This window comes from Rhinolophus ferrumequinum, chromosome 15 (genome assembly GCF_004115265.2).
Source record: "Rhinolophus ferrumequinum isolate MPI-CBG mRhiFer1 chromosome 15, mRhiFer1_v1.p, whole genome shotgun sequence".
Classification (NCBI taxonomy): Eukaryota; Metazoa; Chordata; class Mammalia; order Chiroptera; family Rhinolophidae; genus Rhinolophus; species Rhinolophus ferrumequinum.
This window is the reverse complement of record NC_046298.1, coordinates 44230954-44252061: the sequence shown is the minus strand read 5'-3', so window position 1 is coordinate 44252061 and position 21108 is coordinate 44230954. Positions and strand designations below refer to the sequence as shown.

The 21108-nt window shown below is 49.1% G+C and overlaps 2 protein-coding genes and 1 non-coding gene across 7 annotated transcripts in view; all 3 read left to right on the top strand.

Moving 5' to 3' along the window:
* PLEKHA4 (pleckstrin homology domain containing A4) overlaps nt 1-4909 on the top strand; it is a 22133-nt gene extending 17224 nt beyond the window's left edge. For 4 of the 5 annotated variants that reach the window (XM_033129345.1, XM_033129341.1, XM_033129342.1 and 1 more), the window contains 4 exons: nt 2618-2779; nt 3566-3624; nt 4042-4151; nt 4453-4909. In XM_033129345.1, the coding sequence (XP_032985236.1) occupies nt 2618-2779; nt 3566-3624; nt 4042-4151; nt 4453-4712 (591 nt within the window). In that variant the 3' untranslated portion in view covers nt 4713-4909. The remainder of the gene's footprint in view (nt 1-2617; nt 2780-3565; nt 3625-4041; nt 4152-4452) is intronic. The other variant, XM_033129344.1, reaches the window with a different exon arrangement.
* On the top strand, nt 1054-1127 carry TRNAK-CUU (transfer RNA lysine (anticodon CUU)). Its single transcript has one exon. It is a non-coding gene; the product is annotated as a tRNA-Lys (tRNA).
* On the top strand, nt 4849-21108 carry HSD17B14 (hydroxysteroid 17-beta dehydrogenase 14). The gene is given in 12 exon segments (XM_033129272.1): nt 4849-4857; nt 5227-5310; nt 5312-5354; nt 5783-5790; nt 5838-5867; nt 5947-6008; nt 6674-6768; nt 10249-10340; nt 20221-20325; nt 20584-20651; nt 20753-20849; nt 20935-21108. Coding segments are annotated over 12 exon segments (867 nt in total).

The window sequence follows — 21108 nt, the reverse complement described above, 5'->3', positions numbered from 1 at the left end:
CCAACAAAGGGAACAGATTTTGTGTGCAAAAGCATGGAGGTGATCGTGAAAGAGGCCGCTGCTCTGTATCAGAAACAAAACTAAATGTATTACTTCCTCGAGCAAGCTAGACCTATTCTTGTTAAGATACAGTCGCTCTGAGCAAAGCAGAGAGGTGGTCATACAGCATGGAGTTCAGAAACTGCTGTACTTTCGGAGCTAGCAGCGTTTAGGGATTGGTCGACCTCAGACTGGGAAGCTTTGTGTCTGTTGCTGATGGGCTGATTTTTGGCTGTTTTTTGGCCAGTCATCACCGATCAGCTGACTGGCTTTCGGAGAAGCGCGATTTGGGTGCCAGCTGCGAGAGCTTGATGAAACATTTCAAAGCATGCCTGGTGCTTCCTTATTATCGTGGATGCAAAACAAGCAATCAGTCCTTTTTTAGGAAGAGAGGAACTTTTGTATTCTCAGTGGTGTGTGTAAAGGGCACGGATTGTTGGGGCTCCTCCGGGAATTGTTCCTGCCTCACCCCAATCCCACGGTTCCCGGGCTGCCAAGGTCCAGAGCTCAGGGGTGGTGTAGTGAGTTTCAGGCATTTCAGAGCTGATCAAGGAAAGAGATATGATCACGAGGTAACAGTAGTACACACGAGCCTTATTTGTCCATACTTTGACAGGTTTGCCTGTGGGAGAAGTCCCTCCCAGTGAAACCCTTCAGAGGTTAACTGCGTGGGGGCCACTGCCCAGAGGAGGGGACGGCAGGAGAGATGGGAGAGGGGGCTTAAGAGTCTAAGCGATGTCATTGAGCAGCACAGTGGGGAGTCTCGGGGTTACAGAGCTCCTAAGGACAGCAGCTTCTTAGCGGCTCACAGCTACAGAGTCATCGTACCGATGGCTAGCAGATTTGAAGTACAGCTTGGTGGAGTATTCCTAGTAGGCAGTCTCTAAATGGCTAAGAATATCTGCCTATTTAGGCTATGTTTGAAATAAGTAGCTGTATACAAGTTTGAATTTGGCCCTGGCAGGCTTTTGGGCCAATGGTTTGGCTCACTGTGAAGAAATAAATGATAGGGGTGGCCGGTTAGCTCAGTTGGTTAGAGCGCGTTGCTCTTAACAGCAAGGTTGCCGGTTCGATCCCCGCATCGGCCACTGTGAGCTGCGTTCTCCACAACTAGATTGAAACAACTACTTGAGTTGGAGCTGATGGGTCCTGGAGAAACACACTTAAGAAAAGAAAAAAGAAAGAAATGTCCTAGGGCCAATATATAGGAGCCATCATATATTTAACAGGCGGGCATGTGACTCAGGGTTGGCCAGATCAGTAAAACACAGTGAACTACAGTGACTAGTCCTACAATAAGCAATGGATTCAAGCTGTCTCCCTAGAATTTTCTAGCTGTTGCAGACTGCAGTAAAGAGTTCTCTTCCCTCTCCCCTACCCTTAAACAACACATCTATTATCTTCCAGTTCTGTAGTCTAGAAGTCTGAAATCAGGGCCAGCCCCTTTCTGAAGACACTAGGGAAGGATCTGGTCCAGGCTTTATTCCTTGGCTTGTGGCAGTGTAACTCCAGTCATCACGTGGCTTTCTCCTGTGTGTATGGGCATGTCTGTGTCCAAATTACCTTCTTTCCTGATGGATAACACTTATTTTCAGCCAGATAGTTCTATCAGCCCATTTCCTGCCTGTAGCATCCCAGATGCCTGACAGCTTTTCTTCATTTAGCCCCTTCTCTGTCCCCTTCAGTTGAAGCTGACGGTGTCTCTGCTGAGATGATTTACTGGATCTGCACGTCACATGCCAAATATCTTAGCAAACGGCTCATCCAGCCGCACCCTTGGTGTTCTCTTCAGAACATGCTTTCTCATTTTTTGCAATACGGATAGGCTGAGAATTTTCCACATCTTCAAGTTCCAGTTTCTTTTTGCTGAACAATTTCTTCTTCGCTTTATCTCTGTCCTCTTGCATTTTAAGTTTATAAGTCTGAAGTCCATAATCAAGATGTCAGCAGGGCCATACTCCCTCTAAAGGCACTGTGGAAGGATCTGATCCGGGCCCCTCTCCTAGCTTCTGGTAGTTTCTTAACTTGTGGCCACATAACTCCAATTGGCATATGCTATTCTCCCTGTGTGCATCTTCCCTCTGGTTTTGAGGGCAAGACAGAAATCATACGGTCCTCTTTAAAGCCAACCCAGGCAGATCCTCTGAACAGTTTAGTTATTCAAATCCTATTCTTCCTGTTGTTTTCACAGCTGATACAGAATTGCTGTTTATTTTTTAATCATAAACACCCCAGAGTCCTGTCTACTAGTGTGAAGAAGCTTGATATGTCCAGGGAAGTGTGGGTGTTTGTCAGGCTGGGGCTTCAGGTTCAAACAGGGCAGCTGATGGGGTTGAGGCCACAGGGGTGTGTAGGGACCAGGCCTCACAGGGCCTCAAATGCCTTTGTCCCAAAGATGCTTAGAGACCATGGGAGGACGCAAGCAGTGGAGGGACAGCATCGGTTCCGGTGTAGAAAGAGGCCTCCGAGATCTGGTGGTGAACTTACTGGAAAGGGCAAGACTGGAGGCTAAGAGATTCGGGAAAGAGATAAAATTAAGGCCAAGGTTGGGGTCTTGAGGGGTTTCTCATCTCCCCAGGCCCCCCTGGCCCGGCCCCGGATGAGTGCTCAGGAACAGTTGGAAAGAATACGCAGAAACCAGGAGTGTGGACGGCCTCTCCCTCGCCCAGCTTCTCCCCGGCTCCTTACTCTGGGGAGGACACTGTCCCCAGCCAGACGCCAGCCTGACATAGAACAAAGGGTAAGGGAAACAGAAGTGGGCCAGTGGGATGGTAGTGCGTCCTTTGCTCCTAGTTTGAGCCTCAGTTTCCCTCTTTGTAAAATGGGGATGTTCCCAACCTCCTTACCCAGAACTGCGTTTCCAGATTTACCCCAACTTGTACTTGTGTTGAAGTCAGCATCCTGGCTCCCCTAGCAGTGGGGGACTGAGGTGGGTCAGAGACAACATCCCCACCTCACTAGGGTCACAGGTCTGGATCAGAAGCCCAGTTTTCCTTTTCAGTTACCATGTATTGTCAAAGGCAAAATAATAATGATAATAATAAACTGAGCACGCAGGGAAATCCATTTTATTTACTCTATTGCAATGGGGAGAGAGCTCCAGATCTGAAGATCAGAGTATCTCATCAAGATGGTTTCATCTTAGATTTTTCTAGGGAGGAATTAGACAAGTCATAGGTGGGGTGATTTTACGGTTAGGATTATTTTTGTAATTAGGGGGCATCTCAGTCAGCTGAACACAATATGTATCTCTGTGTCTAGCTAGTTTAAGGGGGACAGACAGTTAAGCTAATCATTTATGAGGTAAAGAGTGAATTTGGAGGGTCTGTTTCTGGCCTTGTCATAGGTAAACAAGGTGGGGTCTCCTCTGATCTAAGTCACATGGAGGATAGGGGTTCTTTGAATGTAAAGTTAAATATTGTCAGTGTCTCTGAGGGCAATTTCATCCCCTCTCTAAGCCCCCTTCATTTCACCCTCAACGTGGGGCTTCCAGGTGAGGAATACGAATGCCCCAATTCCTTTGCAGCCTGTCCTAGGACATTCAGGAACCCAGAAATGGCTCAGAAGCTCCGGTTCCTGGAGCAGGTAAGGAACTGGAGGGCGGGGCAAGTAGGGAAATCAATTTGCCAAAGGGGAGGGGAGTAGCATTGTTGTTGAGGTCTCCTAAGTACTGAAGTGCATGTAGATCGCAGAATCTTTTAGAGACACTTAAGTTCCTGGGGCATCAGAAAGCCCTAGATACCAAGTGAGAACCTCGGTTCCCCAAACTGCAAACCTGGGTGGATAGCCAAGTCGGCCGGAGCACCTGGAAGTCCGGTGAAATTTTCGGGAACCTGGACTACAAATCCCAAAATGCACGTGGGCTTTTTATGAGGACCGCGCCAGATTTAAAGTCCTTTAGAAACACGTGCTAGGGACTACAACTCTCAGAAGGACAGGCGTGGCCCTGCGGTCCCTCACTATACTGGCTAATTGTACATGTCCCCCAAATCTTATTTCAAGTCCGAAGAACACCACCCCTTATTTGCCATCAGAAGGTCACCGGGAGCGAGTTCTCAGCCTCTCTCAAGCTCTGGCCACTGAGGCGTCGCAGTGGCACAGAATGATGACAGGTGAGGAGGGGCTGGGGACCTTGAGTTTTAGGGAAGAGGGAGCCGGAGGCCAGGAATCCTAGGTCCTGGTGGGGAAGGATCTGAGGGCCACTGGGAATCCTCTGTCTTGATGAGGAAAGAACTGGACAGGGCTTAGGAATTCTAGATTCCAGGCAGGAAAGGACTAGAGCCCAGGACTCCTGGGTCTGGGGCAGTAGGCTATTGAGGGATCTGGACTCTTGGGACTGAGAGGAAAGGCGTGGAGGTACGGAATCCCGGTTCCCAAAGTTTGCCATTCTCATTACTCCCTCGTCCTCTCCAGGTGGAAATTTGGACATTGGAGAACCTCTTCCCCCTGCGCCGCCTCCTCCATCAGACCCCACGCCCCAGGTGACCTCGCCCCCAAGATCTCCTCCTGTGGCCAATTCCCCTTCCACCCTGTTCTCCCGCCGAGGTAGTGGGCGTGGCACAGGTCCCTCCTCCTGGGAGCCCACGTGGGATTCCGGGACCGCCCCTCCTGCCCTGACCCAAGATGAGGGGGCGTGGCCTCTGCGAGTCACTCTGCTGCAGTCCAGCTTCTGACCCACCCAAACGCGGCAGCAATCGGAGTGCGAGGGCGAGGGCGAGATCTGAAGGCACGGCCCGGAGATCTGGAGCCACTCTGGGCACCTGGGGGCGCGATCTAGTCCCCTCGTGGCCTACAAGGGGAGGGGTTATTATGGCCGAAGTTTGGTTTTCCCAGCACTTGTTCAAATTCGGATTAAAACTTTGAACTTTTAGTTAATAACTTTCTCCTTCTCTGTTTGGGGTTGTGACACTCTGGTCTCTGAAAGGCAGAGCTGGAGTCTGGATTCCTGGGTCCCCAGGGAAGAGGGGGTAGGGATGTCGAATTTGTAGTACTGAAGAAGGAGGGAGGGGGGCGCCTGGATTAATGGATTTGAGGAAGGAGGGGGCTGTGGCCAAACTTCCAAGCCTCTAGACTTCCTGGCAAAGCCGGGCTTCCAGGATCCAGCCCCTATTTAAGGTTTGATCCCACGGCCTCACCCGACTTTAGAGGTGGAAAGAGGCCTTGAGTGAGTGACAGAGGGAGAGACAGACTGACTTTCGAGGGGTGGCCACGGGATCACACTATGCGGGATCACACTATGCGGGGAAGATGGTCATTGTGACTGGGGGTGGGGGGTGGCGGGCGCGGCACCGGAGGCGGGATCGTGAGAGCCTTCGGTGAGAGGAGTCTTGGCTGGTTGGAATATTGGAGACTGGGAGAGGAGGGACCCCGGGGTCTAATGAGTGTGGGAAGAAGTTTAGATTCTTGTTTTATAAAATCCAACTTGCAGGGCTAATGAAGGCGTAGTGATATCCTGGAGCCTGACCTTTTGACAGGTCTCACACGCCCTTACGCCTTTTCTCTGGGTCTCAGGGATTATAGTTACAAAACGGGTGGTTTGGGGAATATGTCTCTTACGGGTTTAGAGTTTACTCTGGAACCCAGAGATGGGGTGTTCTCAGGAACCCCAGCAGATACCTGGAGTAGCCAAGGAGAATATGTGTCAAGGTCTCTGACCTTTGTTCTAGAAGATCATCAAGAGACTAGGATTACGAGGGGAACGAGGGGATAATAGGTCCCATTCTAGATGGCCACAAGAGGGCAGCAGAGGCCGTCAGCAAGGTCTGTGCTGGGGTAACCTGTTCTCTTCCTATTCTCAGTGGGTCCAAGTGGTTATCTGTGACAGAGACGTTGAGTGAGGGTCCCTCAGTCATTACCCCCAGCCCCTCATCTCTCAGACCGGAGAGTCCAGTCTTTCTCTCCCTGCAGAGTTCGGGGTGGGGGGGGCAGGATTTGGAGCAGGAACTTCCTGGAACTGTTTCTCCTCTGTGATGCAAGCGGATTTTCTGTCCCCACTCCCCATTTCCAAAATTCTCTCTCTCTCTCTCTCTCTGTCTCTCTCTCTCTCTCTGTCTCTCTCTTTCTCTCTCTCTCACATGCTTTGTTGTCTTCTAGACTTTTGTACAATGCTATCCCTCTACCTCTCTCTTCTGGCTAAATTGCTTGGGTCCCAGAGGTTTCAGCTCGGTGTCATTTTCCCTCTGCAGGGCTTTCCCTGATTCTGCTAGCCAAGTCCAGTGACTGGGTATGTCCTGTTTGATCTCCCACTTCGAGATTCTTATCACACCTGTCACGTGGATTGGAACAAATGAGTCCCTCACAGGGAGTGGGTGTTTTTCTGAAAAAGTTTTTTCCCCTCCTGTCTCAGGGTTTCTGTCCCTTCCTTTTAGTCAGTATCTCTCTGATATCTGCCCCCCAGGGTCTCTGTCCCCCCAATTTCAGGTCTCTGGAGTAATGACTATCGTGTGACTATAACCAGCCCTCTGGGCTGTGGTACCCCTGGTTTCCTGTTTCCTCTTCTCCTGCTATGCCTGGTGATTTGGGAGAGTCCCCAACTAGTTCCTCTAGCTCCTGTCCTCTCAGCTGTGACTCCGGCTTCCCCCTTCCTACCTTGCTCTTGGGAGCCCCAGCTCTACAAGGCAGGGTGACAACACTCCTGACTCATAAGACATCTTTCTCCTCAGGCTCTCATTTCTGAAACTGTCCACCATTTTGGCCGCCTGGATTGTGTGGTCAACTATGCTGACTACTGTGAGTTGTGAGGCCCAACGACCATCAGTGTCAAACCACTTGGCTTCCCAACCCTTCCTCCCAAACCTCAGTTTCCCCTTTCTCTTCCCCTAATTCCCCCATTTTCTCTGTCCACTTGCACAGGACAGGACAGTTGTGGAATCACCCACGCTTGGGCTTCCATCCTGGCTCTGTGCCATCCCCTCTGTGTGCCCTCACTTCTCCATGCCTCAGTTTCTATATTTCTAAAACGGGAATAACTATGATGATGATCCTTATTATAGGGTTGTGGTGAGTATTGAATAGGTGAACTATTTAGCCTCATAATTACCAGAACCGTCTCCGTCTATCTATGAAGTGAGGCCAATGGTTCTGCTCTTTGTGAAGATGTACTCAAGACAGGTAGTTTATAGGGCTTAATCTAGTGACTTCAAAAGGAAATTATGGGCCAGCCTGGTGGCTCAGGCGGTTGGAGCTCTGTGCTCCTAACACCGAAGGCTGCTGGTTCGATTCCCACATGGGCCAGTGGGCTCCCAACCACAAGGTTGCCAGTTCGATTCCTCGACTCCCGCAAGGGATGGTGGGCTGCGCCCCCTGCAACTAGCAACGGCAACTGGACCTGGAGCTGAGCTGCGCCCTCTACAACTAAGACTGAAAGGACAACAACTTGATTTGGGAAAAAAGTCCTGGAAGTACACACTGTTCCCCAATAAAGTCCTGTTCTCCTTCCCCAATAAAATCTTTAAAAAAAAAAGGAAATTGCCATCAGCTTAATGGCTGCCCTTTATAAGAATGCCTCATGTTGGTAAACCAGGGCTCCGAAAGGTGAATTGATTGCACTGAAGTCACACAGCAAGCCTGAAGTAGAGCGAAGCCTCCCTTGTTAGCTGGGCAACTTTGAGCAAGTGTCTCACCCTCTCTGGACTGCATTTTCCTCCTTATATTGTTGTAAGGATTAAACAGATGGTGGATACTAGTTCATTTTTTCTCTCTGGGTCCTTTGCATGTTCAACAGATTTTTTTTGTAAAGCATCCCGGGATTTATTTGTTTTTGTTTTGTTTTGTTTTGTTTTAAGGAAAGCACAGCTCACAGTGGCCCATGTGGGGATCGAACCTGCAACCTTGGTGTTATTAGCACCATGCTCTAACTAACTGGCCACCCCTCAACAGATATTTATTGAGTACCAACTATGTCCCAAGTTCTGTCCCAGGGACTGGGAATTAAGCCTTGAACAAAATAAACAAAACATTCCAGTCCTCATGGGATTCACATTCTAGAGTAAGGAAGTAGACAAGAAAAGACAGATACAGTTAATCCTCATTATTCGTGGATTCCACATTTGCGAATTCCTACTTTCAAAAAAAAAGTTTTTATAACCCCATAATTAATACTGGTTGTACTTTTCCGGTATTCACAGGCATGTGCAGAGTGGCTAAAATTTGAGCTGCCTGTAGCTCACGTTCCCAGCTATGGTCGTACAAGGTGATTCTCAGCTCTCAAACAGAGAGATGCCCAGAGGACAGAAGCAGGAGGGGGAGGTACAGGGCAAGGAGCTCCCATTCTGGGGCCAGCTGGATGAGTTTGAATCGCAAGGCGGGCACCTGTTAGTGGGGGCAGCCTCAAATAAGTCACTTTGTACTTTGAAATAGAACCCAAAGCATGAGTTGTGTTTAGCATTTAAGATTATAATCTGTGTTAGCTATTCGTGCATCTAGATACATATACACATGTACATATATATACACATATAGATACTGTTCTAGTTCATTTGGGCTGTTATAACAGAAATGCCATAGACTGGGCTGCTTAAACAACAAACATTTATCTCTCACAGTTCTGGAGGCTGGGAAGTGCAAAGGTGAAGGTGCTGGCGTATCCGGTGTCTGCTGAGGGCCTGCTTCTCACTGTGTCCTTACATGGTGGAAGGGGTGAGGGCACTTTCTGGGATCCTTTTCTAAGGGCACGTATGCCATTCTTGAGAGCTCTACCCTCCTGACCTAATCACCTCCCCTCATTTTCTAATACCACCTTGGAGCTTAGGATCTCAGCAAAGGAAGTTTGGTGGGGGTGGACACAAACATTCAGTCCAGAACAGGTCCATATCATTGTATATTATTCTATGTAGAGACTTCCCCTAGGGGTAATGGGTCACACTAATCACTAATTGAATGTTCACAGTGACTTTACAGATCATAACTGCTCGAATAAGGAGAATCGACTGCATATACTAGCACGTCCAGTGGTAATGAGGCTTTTTCCCCGTTCTTACTCTTTCCAGCTCCTTTTCTTCTGAATATTGATTTTTCTTTCCCTCTAACCTCCCCCCCCAACCATTCCTTCTATTTATAGTTGACCCCTGAACAATGTGGGGGTTAGGGGTGCCAACCCCACGCAGTTGAAAATCTGTGTATAACTGTTGACCCCCCAAAAAAACTTTACTACAGTCCCTTGGTGTCTGTGGGGGATTAGTTCCAGGACCAAAATTCTCGGATACTCAAGTCATTTACATAAAATGACGTAGAACAATGCATACAATCGGCTCTCTGCATTCATGGATTCTCAACTGTGAATCAAAAATACTATTTGAGATCCATGGTTGGTGGAATCCTCCGATACAAAACCCGGGTATATATGGAGGGCTGACTGTATACTTATTGAAAAAAAAATCTGTGTATAAGTGGACCCACGCTGTTCAAATCTTTGTTGTTCAAGGGTCAACTGTATTTAACAAACATATTGTGGTACTGTCAGGCACAAATATTTACTCATGAAATTTCTAAGCTCAAGAAGAAAATGTTGGGGCAGCCAGGTGGCTCAGTTGCTTAAAGTGCAAGCTCTGGGCAACGGGGCTGCCGGTTCAATTCCCACATGGGCCAGTGAGCTGCGCCCTCTGCAACTAGAATGAAGTCAATGAGCTGCCGCTCAGCTCCTGGGTGGTCACATGGCTCAGTTGGTTGGAGCGCGGGCTCTCAACCGCAAGGTTGCCAGTTGGACTCCTCGACTCCTGCAAGGGATGGTGGGTGGACTGCGTCCCCTCCAACTAACAACGGCAACTAGACCTGGAGCTGAGCTGCGCTCTCCATAACTAAGATTGAAAGGACAGCAACTTGACTTGGAAAAAGTCCCGAAGTACACACTGTCCCCCAATAAAGTCCTGTTCCCCTTCCCCAACAACAAAAAAAATCTTAAAAAAAAAAAAAAGAAGAAAATGTTATCCTCATTCTGCAGATGAGAAAACTGAGGCACAGAGAGGTAAAGTGAGTTGCCCACAGTCATGCAGCCAGGAAGTGGCAGGGCCAAGATTCGAACCCAGGACTTCTGAGCCCCGAGACTTTTTTATTAACTGCTGTGCAACCTCTCTTCCTTTTCAGGACCCCTGACCCTCTTGTCTGCCAGTCCACACCTTGGGTCCCCCGCTCCCCTACACTGTCCCTATTTGCCTTCCCCATTTTGTCTATGTCGCTCTCTCATTCTCTCCTCTCTCCCACCCCCACCCTTAGATCCGCCTCCGCAGTGGTCCCAGGAGACCTCTACCCAGGGCTTCCAGCAGCTACTGGAGCTGAACCTGCTGGGGACATACACCTTGACCAAGGTGAAGGCTGGGGCCCCAGCTGCCAGGCCCAGGTGGCCTCCTGACAATGGGATTGTCAGACCCATTTTGTCTGAGAACAAAATGTTTTCTCTGCTTTGGTTTGATCTTATCCCTAAAGGACTCTGTTATTTTGTAGAAAATAAATGGGTACAAGTTGCTATGTCCAGCACAAGCTACCTGGGTGACTACATAGCCCAGCCTTCTTAGAAACCTTCCAGAACCTTCCAAAGTGGTGTGGTGGTGGTAGTGGGGGATGTTAAGAACATGGAGGGAGAGGTTGAGACAGGGAGTCCGTAATAGGCAGTTACAGCTTTGCCACCCAATGAGTAGCTATTAGAAGCAGAGAGCGTCTCCTTCTTCTACCTCTGTGTTTTTCCTCTGAATCTTTCCATAATGTCCCCGCTTATCATCTTTGTTCAAATATCACATCCTCCAAAAGATCTTTCCAGAGCATCTTTGCTTCTGTAGCACTTACACATATTCATTCTCTGTGATAAAAGCATGTTTAGTTTCATCATAGCACTTTTTAATTAATTCAACAAATATTTATTTAGCACCAGCAATATGCTAAGTGCTGGGCATCCAGGAACAAAACAGGACAGACATCCCTGCCCTAGAGGAGCTGACATTTTGGTGTGGGAGACAGACAATAAGCAAATCAGCAAATCAATACAGAACATACTGTCAGGGAGTGACAAATGCTATGCAGAAAAGCAAAGGAAAGAAAAGGTACAAAGAGTGATAGGTGGTCCGGCCCGGTGGCTCAGGTAGTTGGAGCACCGTGCTCCTAACACCGAGGTGGCCGGTTTGATTCCCACATGCCACGTGGGCTAGTGAATAGGCTGCTATGCTGCGGCGGGGCTGCTGTGCTGCTGTGCTGCCATGGGCTACCGTGTACTGCCCGGAGTGGCCGGCAGCCAGCGTGAGCGACCGCGGGCTGTTGCGTGCTGCCATGAGTGGCCAGTGGCCAGCGTGAGTGGCCAGTGGCCAGCGTGAGTGGCCGGCAGTCAGCATGAGTGGCAACAGCCAGCGTGAGTGGCCAGCAGCGTCTGTGGGCTACTGTGTGCTGCCACGGGCTGCTGTGGGCTGCCGAGGGCTACCATGTGCTGCTGAGCGGCCGGTGGCCAGCGTGAGCGGCCGGCAGCCGGCAAGAGCTGCCCTGAGCTGCTGTGAGTGGCTGACCTGCGACTGGTGACCGACTGCCTCAGCCGGGGGAGCGCAAGGCTCATAATACCAGCATGGGCCAGGGAGCTGGGTCCTACACAGCTAGGCTGAGAAACAACAGCTTGTACTGGAGTTGGGGGGCGGGGCATGGAGGTGGAAGAATGAAAATAAAAAAGAATGATAGGTGAGTGCTAATGACAGTTTATAAGTTTTTATTATGGCTTTTTCCAAGCATACACGCAAGCAGAGAGAAGCATGTACTGAACCCCACTTGTTCGTCACCCACCGGCAACAATTGTTAACAATCTTCCATTCTTGCTTCTTGGAGAACCCTCTTTTTTTCTTTTTCTTTTTTTTCTTTTTTTTGGCTGGCGTATTGTTTTTTTTAATTGGGGAATATTGGGGTAAGTGTGTTTTCCCAGGACCCATCAGGTTCAAGTCAAGTCGTCGCTTTCAATCTAGTTGTGGAGGGCGCAGCTCACCAGCCCATGTGGGGATCCAACTGGCGACCTGGGTGTGATGAGCACTGGGCTGTAGCGAACTGAGCCAACCAGCCTCCCCGCTGGAGTATTTTAAAGTAAATTCCAGACACCATAGTTCACCTGTGAATAATTCAGCATGATCTTTACGAGATGAGGTGTTTTTTTAGTTTGTTTTTTTGGTGTGTGTGTGTTTTTTTGTGTTTTTTTTTTTAGTGTATTTGTGTGCTCTTTTAGACAGAAAGCTTCTCTGAAAGGTGACATTTGAGTCAGACCCCAAAGAAGTGTGTGGGGAACCGGGGTCCAGCAAAGGAACAGCCAGTACAAAGGCCTTGGGGTGGGACAGCTTGGAGTGTAGGAGGAACAGAGAGAAGAAGGGCAGTTGTGATTGAAGCAGGGTGAGCTGGGGGAGAGGGTGGGTGGAAGTTGAGGGCAGAAAGCAGGCAATGGGACCCAGATCGAATGGGGCCTTGTAAACCATGGAGAGGACGTTGCTTTGACATGGAGTGAGCAGGGAACATGGAGGGTTCTGAGCAGAGGCACAGTAAGTAGGAACCGGAGTCCTTTGGTGGCCATGTGGGGAACAGATTGGTGGGTGATGGCTGGAACGGGGGGCCCAGAGAGGAGGCGATGTGGACGGTCCTAGAGGGAGGTGATATTGGATCCAGCCAGGCTGGTGGCTGTGGATTTGGTGAGAAATGGTCTGATTCTGGATCCATTTTGAAGGTAGAATTGTCAGGAGTTCCTTATAAACTAGATATGACGGTGGACTTGGGAAAGAAAGTGTTTTTGTTTTTGTTTTTGTTTTCAGTTTGTTTCCCCCATCCCTATCCCCAGCAAGTGCAGAACGGGGCCTCCTGGGGAGGAGCAGGTGGGGTGGGGGACATGTTGAGTGGCCTTCATGGGTCTGCAGTGAGGGTGAAGGCCTGGAGACATCATTTTGGAGCTCACTGGCTTGAGGCTGGAAGAGCTCAGAAAAGTGAGTGTAGACAGAGAGGGCAGACGCCCAAGGAGTGGGCCAGGTGTCACCAGTGTGGAGAAAGTTCAGGTGCTATCTTCAAGGTTTCATCTGAGATCCAGGTGGAATGTCCCCAGTTGGGTAATCCCCCTCTCAACCAGTGAACCCTGGCTCCTGTCCCCAATTTCTGTTCACCTATGATTAACCCATATATCACAGCCCAGAAAAGGTTTATATATATGTGTGTGTGGGTGTGGAAAATATATATATGTATATGAATATATATGTGAATATATATATTTATATATAACATATATATATATATTATACACACACACACACACACACACACACACAGTCTCTCTCTCATTAGTTGCCATCATTTAAAAAGAGAGTGACTTCACATAAACAACTGGATTTCTGGTTTCTTTTGAAAAGTTGGTAAACTGGATCCATGGGGCAGGATGACAGTTTGATAAATGTAGCCTGGCTGTCATTGTACCCCAGTCCTTGCCTCCCCCTATTGGCTACCTGACTTTGTTACCTGTGAGTGGTCAGTAGAGAAACCTCACATGGGAGGAAAAGGTCTAGATCTGGGGCCCATCTGCCTAAATTCTCTGCTGCTTCCTACCTGCACGTGGAGCAAATTACTCAGTCTCTCTTTGCCTCTGTTTTCTTATCTGTAAAATGGGGCTAATCATGGTATCTAGTTCACAGGGTTGTTCTAATAATTGAATGAGATGCAAGTAAATACCCGCCAAGCCTTTAGAACATACCTGGCACAGAGTTTACTGTCTCTGAGCTCTTATTGTTTATCATGAACCTTGTCCCATTCTGTTTCTTGCATCTAATCCACCTCACTCAGTTTGAGGTCTCTGAGATACGTGTTGGGCAAATGAAGCCTGGGAGAAGTAGAAGGGAAAAGGTGAGACTTGAGCTGGATTTGGAGTGGGAGGGAAGGAAGTGGAGAAACACAGCACAGTGTTGCACTCACTACAAAAAGAATGTGCAAAGGCCCTGGGGCAGAACACCTGGGTGAATTTTAAGAATAAGAGAACCTCCATCACCTGTCAGTAATTTTGTGTGCGTTTCCTAAAAACAAGAACATTCTCTTACACAGTCACGACAAGATTTACATTGACACCAGGGTCTTAGCTAACCTGGAGACATTCTTATTCAGACTATTAGAATTCTTAACATCATCACAGTACCATGGTCACACCTGCTAGTTGGGGATCCCCCAGAAGCAGACCTAGATGAGGATGGAGCACAGGATGTGTGGGAGGCAATCCCAGGAAGTGCTGCCCTTGGGCTGGGGGCAGTGGTGGACATGCAAGGCAGTTGAAGGAAGGCGTCACTGAGCAAATTACCACTGGGGCAAGTGGGATGCCATCCCCTAGGGAACCCTGGGAGTCAGAGAGAAATGTGCACCTCAGAGTTAGCCCTCACCCAAGATGTGAGGGAGAGCCATACATTGTTTTAATTAAAAAATGCATTTAACTTTATGTTAAAAATTAAAATTAAGACTTTTAAAAAACATAGCCAAACTGCTATTAGGTCTCTTAAGAAAATTAACAGTAATTTCTTAATACCATCGAATACACAAGCCCTATTGAAATTCACTCTTTTGTTCCCAAATGTCTTACTACAGTTGGTTTGTTCACACCAGGCACCAGCTAAGGTCTGCCCATTGCATTTGGTTTTCCAGAGAGCAGAGAGTTCAGTCTCTTGTTCGTGCCTCTGTTCCAGCACCTAAAACTGGGCCTGTTGTAGGGAAATATGTCGACATGTGTAAGTTGCTGTCCTCATCACCCTCATCATCACCATCATCACCGTGATTATAACTGTCATCACCACCACCACTGCCATTGCTGTCGTCACCACCATCACCATCATCACCACCACCATCTCTCGGAAGCTCTTGAAATGTCAACTCTGGGGCCTCAGCCCAGACCTCTTGAATCAGAATTTCTGTATTTTTGACATAAGCCAAAGTTTGTGATTTCCTAGGCAAGAGAAAACAACGGAGGAATTAGGATATTTATATGGTCAAGGAAATGAGATCCTGTGGGCAATAAGGAACCACGGAAGATGTGTGAGCACAGGAGTGTCAATTGTAGACTCTCAGAGCTGGATTGTTCTTAGAGACCTATCCATTCATTCATCTATTTATCCATCAGAGACTGACTGGGCACTGGGTAGGTGTCCGGCAACATTCTAGGTGCTAGGGCGACACCACGTGGTCTTTGCCCTTGAGGAGTTCCTAGTCATGGGGCAGCCAGGCATTACTAAATAAATGCAGACAAGAGTTTGTGGGGGGTGAGTGTTTTGAGCTAGGAGGGAGACAGGTATAGTTCTGGGAGATGTGTGACAGGGAGAATGGCTTGTTCTGGGGATCAGGGTGGGCTTCCCGGAGGAAGTGAGACCGGAGCAACATTAACTAGGGGAGGGTAGAAAGTGGCTCTCCAGGTCCTGAATCCAAATGGAGGGAGTGGGGAAGGAAATTCAGACCAATAAGAGTCCAGGGTCCTTGATGTGGCTGTACAGAGATGCGAGTGTTCCTGGCAGAGGCAACAGCCTGTGCAAAGACCTGGCAGTGAGAGAGACTTTGGTGGTAGCGAGGGGCTGAATAGAGGGAGGAAGGGCGTGGTCCAGGAAGGAATAGTGGGGGCAGATCACATGGGGCCTTGAGGGCCAAGGCAGGTGTCTGGTCTTTATCTCAAGAGCAATAGGGAACCATGGAAGGTATTTGAGCAAAGAAGTGATGGATCAGATGAGGAATTGAGGGAGAGGGAGACTCTGGAAGATTCCCAGGTCTTCCAATCTGTGGCTTGAAAAGCTGGGTGGGAGTAGGCCCCACCTTTGAGGCTGAAACTAGGAAGAGAGGCAGGTTTTAGGAGGAGACAATGGGGTGAGTTCTGCACTCGAGACATTGAGATGGAGAGAAGCCCAAGGGTGGCGGGTCAGGAGCTCCAGAAGGGAGCTCTGAAGGAGATTTAGGAGATGCTGATGGGAAACCAACAAAGTAGAGGCTCCCCAGGTTGAGCTTAGAGACAGAGAAGGACTCTGGAACCCCAACATTTAGGCAAAATGGAGTCAGGCCAGAGGGAGGCTGCAGGACATCCAGGAGAACCAGGCTCTCCAGATTGGGTGTTGGAAAGGAGGGAGGGGAAAGTCAAGTCAATAAGTGTTCAGCAGGTACTTGATGTAGCTACTAGGTGACCTTGAGGGTGGGGGAGGGAGGACTCTGGCCAAGGAATGTGTGGGAGGGTTGGGAAGGGGCCATAGGGAGTGGGACAAATATTTATTAAGTGGCAGCTGTGTGCCCAGTGCCGGGATAAGGATGGCAAATGAACCGTGTCTCAGCCCTCATGGATCTCACGTTTTGCAGGGTGGGGGGGAGGGAGTTAGGTGGCTGGACAGGAAGTAATAAAGATTAAGGCGATGAACATGGCTGGGGTTGGGGCTGGGCAAGCCCCAGGGCTGAGGGAGGGAGGGTTTCAAGGCTGACAAGAGTGACAGGGAGAAGGAGAGGATGAAGGTGGGGGAGTCCCTGAAGAACCGGCTGGAGGATTAGAATTTCACCCTACCCTGAATACCCACATAACTCATGTCACTTATGGTCACGTACCTTCAAGTTTTTAACACCTAGAGCTGTCAGAAATTCTAGTTTGGTGATGGATTTTGGTCTTAGACGGCCTGGGCTGCAAATACTGGTTCTGTTAGGTGTCACATGACCCTCTGTTTGCGTTAGTCACCCATCTGTTCCTATCTCCTCGCCTGTAAAAAGGGGCTGTTGACTATACTTCCTTTCAGGGTTATGAGGATTAAATGAGCTAATCTGTGTAAATTGCTGAGAACAGGACCAGGTATGTAATAGATCCTTAATCAATCCATTCATTTATTCAGAAGATATTTATTGAGCACCTACTATATGCCAAATACCTTAGTACTGGGGATGAAACAGTGAGAACGTCAGTTGTCCCCTTGTGGATTTTTGCATTCTGATGGGAGAGACAGAGAATAAGCAAATAAGTATGTAAAGTCTATATGGCATGTCAAAGGGAGGTGTGTGCCATAGAGAAAAGGAATCAGGAAGTGGGTTGGGAACCCAGGGGGAGGCAGGTTGCAGTTTTAAATAGGATGGTCAGGGAAGGCCATCTGAGAAGGTGACATTTGAATAAGATTTGAAGTTGCTGAGGGAGTAGGTTTACCTAGGACTGTCCCAGTCCTGAAACTGTGGACTGAATGTCCCATGTCCCCAGAAACGCTTCAGTCCTGGCCAAACCAGGATGGTTCGTCACCATAGGAGTGAGTCACATGACTATTTCAGGAAAAGCATTTCACGCAGAGGGAACAGCAAGTGCAAAGTCCCTGAGGTTGGAACACAGGTGAATTTAAAGATACAGCACTGAGAATAGGGTGGGGACTGTTCTTGTGTTTGTGGAGGTTTGAAAGAGCTGGTGGGTGAGCCAGAGAGGGAGCCAGTTTAGATTCCCACTCGGTGAACCCTTGGGGAAGCCAGCTTGTTCTCATTAATCTCTAGTGACAAGAAAAGACCTTGCCTGGCCAGCTCAGCTGCCCAAGGCAAGTGGGGGGGGGGAGGGAAAGAGGGAGGGAGATAGAATTTTATTTTCTTCAAGGTCATGTGTTGTGAAAGACCTGGTAGATAGACAGGGAGGGAGTGAGGAGATGGAGAGGGAGAGAGAGTTAGTTTAGGGACCTCCAGGTAACTAGGGGAGGAGTTGGCAGAATATGGGGTGCATTTCATGAAGGCCTCCCACATCACTTTCTGACCACAGAGCTCTCCCTAAAACTCATCTTACCGGAGAGGGGACCCTTCTTGGGGGGAGGGGGGCGGATTTTAGCTGCTTTGGCGACCCAGCAGCAGAAATTGAACCCTGGCCTCCTGGGTGAGAGGCGGGAATCCTAGCTACTATGTTACCAGAGGTTGGGCCCTTCTTGGTGCAGTGTCCAGGTTCTTGGTGTCTCGAGCAAAGAACTGAATGAGACACAGAGGTAAAGTGGTGAAAAAGTTTATTGGAAGAGACAGCACACTCCAAAGAATTAGGAGCAGTCAGAGCACAAAGAAAAGCAGCTCAAGGCTATTATTAGAAGGGAAAGTACACTCCAAAGGGTTAGGAGCGGCCGAGCAAAACCAAGGCTCAAAAGGCCCAAAGGGCTCAAGGGCTCGGGGCTCAAGGTGGTATTATTAGGAGAAAAAGTACACTCCAAAGAGTTTGGAGCAGACCAAGCAAAAGAAGGGGCTCAAATGGCAGCGGCTCTCGGGAACCTAGGGGTTTTATCTTTTTTTTTTTCTGGGATGGGCTGTTCCCCTCTGGGAGCAGAACCGCTTGATTGACACCTGTGATTGATAAGGGGCCATTACCTCACCCTCTTAGACTGCGCATGTCCCTTCCCAGAGTTCAGTCTGTTATAATGATATTAATGAACTTCTGGGCATATATATGATATTATAATGAAGGTATAATGAGGCTAGGGTGAGATGGAGGTCTTGGTTACCTCCCGTGGTTAATGCTTACGGCAGATAAGGAAGATTTGGGAGGTCTCCAGGTGGTGCTCCCTGTAGATTGTGTTGGCCGTGCAGGAATGCACAGACCCCATTACCTGTTTCTAACTGCCTGCCTTATTTCTCCTGAGAGACGTGATCCCCATAAAGCTCTGTGGGAAGTTGAGGGACAGGAATTCTTTTTTTTCTGTATCTGCTTCAGGGTGAGGAGGGTAGAGCTGTCCCTACCTACTGGGGAATTCATGAAACTTTCGCCCTATCTGTTCTTTTTCTTTTTTTTCCCTAAGTGTTTTTATACTCATTGACATGCTTTAAATTAGGTTTCTTTTGGTGTCTTTGTATTTTTTTGTCAAAGATTTTATTGGGGAAGGGGAACAGTGCTTTATTGGGGAACAGTGTGTACTTCCAGAACTTGTTTCCAAGTCAAGTTGTTGTCCTTTCAGTCTTTGTCGTGGAGGGTGCAGCTCAGCTCCAGGTCCAGTTGCCGTTTCTAGTTGCAGAGGGCACAGCCCACTATCCCTTGCGGGAGTCGAACCAGCAACCTTGTGGTTGAGAGGACATGCTCCAACCAATTGAGCCATCCGGGAGCTCAGCGGCAGCTCAAGGTGCCGTGTTCAATGTTAGCTGCAGGGGGTGGAGCCCACCATCCCTTGGGGGACTTGAGGAGTTGAACCGGCAACCTTGTGGTTGAGAGCCCACTGGCCCATGTGGGAATCGACCTTGTGGTTGAGAGCCCACTGGCCCATGTGGGAATCGAACCGGCAGCCTTCGGAGTTAGGAGCACGGAGCTCCAACCACTTGAGCCACCGGGCCGGCCCCCTATCTGTTCTTAAATAAAGAAGAGAGGGTCTCACATCTGCCTTGGTTGGGGTGCACTGGAAGCCTCGCTGGAACATAATTCGTATCCCAACAGCCCCTAGATGAGGAAAAACAGACATTAGTTAATAAATTAAAAGCGCCACCTCCAGAGATGGGACTCAAAGCCTATTTATCTTAATTTCACGTGATGTTTTTTCACCCAGTGGTTAGGTCTAGACTGGCCTGGAGGAGAGTTAAAACCTATTTGGTCTCTGGGATGGCGTTTATTTATCCAAGAGTTAGGTCTGGAATGGCTTGGGGGAGTGTTGGGCTATAATGATTATATCTCACAGACTTTTAAATAGTTATTAAGCAGGGGTGAGAGACATTCTGTGATTTAGGCTAGGAGCAATCTTTAGTTTAGGATTTAGAAACTGATTTGAAGAGTGATTAAGACCAGGGGCTAAGGAGCTAAGAAACTAGGGAAAAGCTGACTTAAAATTTTTATAGTGAGGGGGTTGTCTCGTATCACTCAGAGAAACCATCTTCCCCTTCATGGATAAAAGAGCTTCCTCTCATTGTTGCAAAAAATGCAGCCATGTTGCATTTTTCTGTTTTGATAGGGACAGGAGTTTGAGTAACATACAAAGACCCAGAGAGAGGGGAGTAGGGACAGAGAAAGGGGGGGGTGGTGGGGGAGAGAAAGAGACAATAGAAGAGACATAGGCAAAAATCCCTTTCAGACTGAGAGTCTCCTTAAGCACTGAGACCCAGAGATCCTGGGGCGACTCAGCGAAGGTACACTCTAGACTTCCGGATGCTGACTGTACAAAGCAGCAACTAGTGAACATACCGGGGTGATGGTCATTGCTCCAGACATCAGGATGTGTTTCAGCAGGCTGGGGGAGATCCAGGGGCATTAGCAGCTTGTTCTGCCTGCTGTCTCCCCAGCTCTCCCTCCCCCACCTACGGAGGAGCCATGGGAATGTCATCAACATCTCCAGCCTGGTTGGGGGGATTGGCCAGTCCCATGCAATTCCTTATGTGGCCACTAAGGTATCCCCACCATTTTCTTCCCAGCCTATCTGACCCCCCAGAGGCCTCAGCCCTGAGGTATAACACTTGTGACATGTTGTTATGTGCCAAGTGTCTCCCAAGAAATAGACCCTGATGCAACCTAAAGTAAGCCTGCAAGGAGGACATGACTTCCCCATTATGATGTCCCTGCTTGAACCCCGAGGTTGGGAGAAGAGGACACAGGAGGAGCCTCATCTTCCCTGGACTGAACTTTCTCCCCGGCCCCATCTACTGTAGGGGGCAGTAAGAACCATGACCAAAGCCTTGGTCCTGGACAAGAGTCAATATGGTGTCTGTGCCAAGTGGTAAGCAGGACCAAATGGGCTGAGAGCTTCCTGGGGGAACTGGGAAGACTGGGAGGAAGTGTTTGCAGTAAACTTCCCTGATCCTTTCTCCCTTATCCCAGCATCTCCCCAGGAAACATCTGGACCCCACTGTGGGAGGAGCCAGCAGCTTCAACCCCGGACCCCAAGGCTACAGTCCGAGCAGGCACAATGGCGCAGGTAGGAGTGGGGGCCAGATCCGGTGGTGGGTGTGGCAGTCAAGTGGGGACTCCTCTGGACTTCCTTTATCCCTGTCTCTTCCCAGGCCCTGGGCCGCATGGGCCAGCCAGCTGAGGTGGGGGCTGCAGCAGTGTGCCTAGCCTCCGAAACCAGCTTCTGCACAGGCGTTGAGTTGCTAGTGACCAGGGGTGTGGAGCTGGGGTATTGGTGCAAGGCCAGGTGGACTGTCCCGGTGGAGGCCCCTGCCACCCCTTCCTGA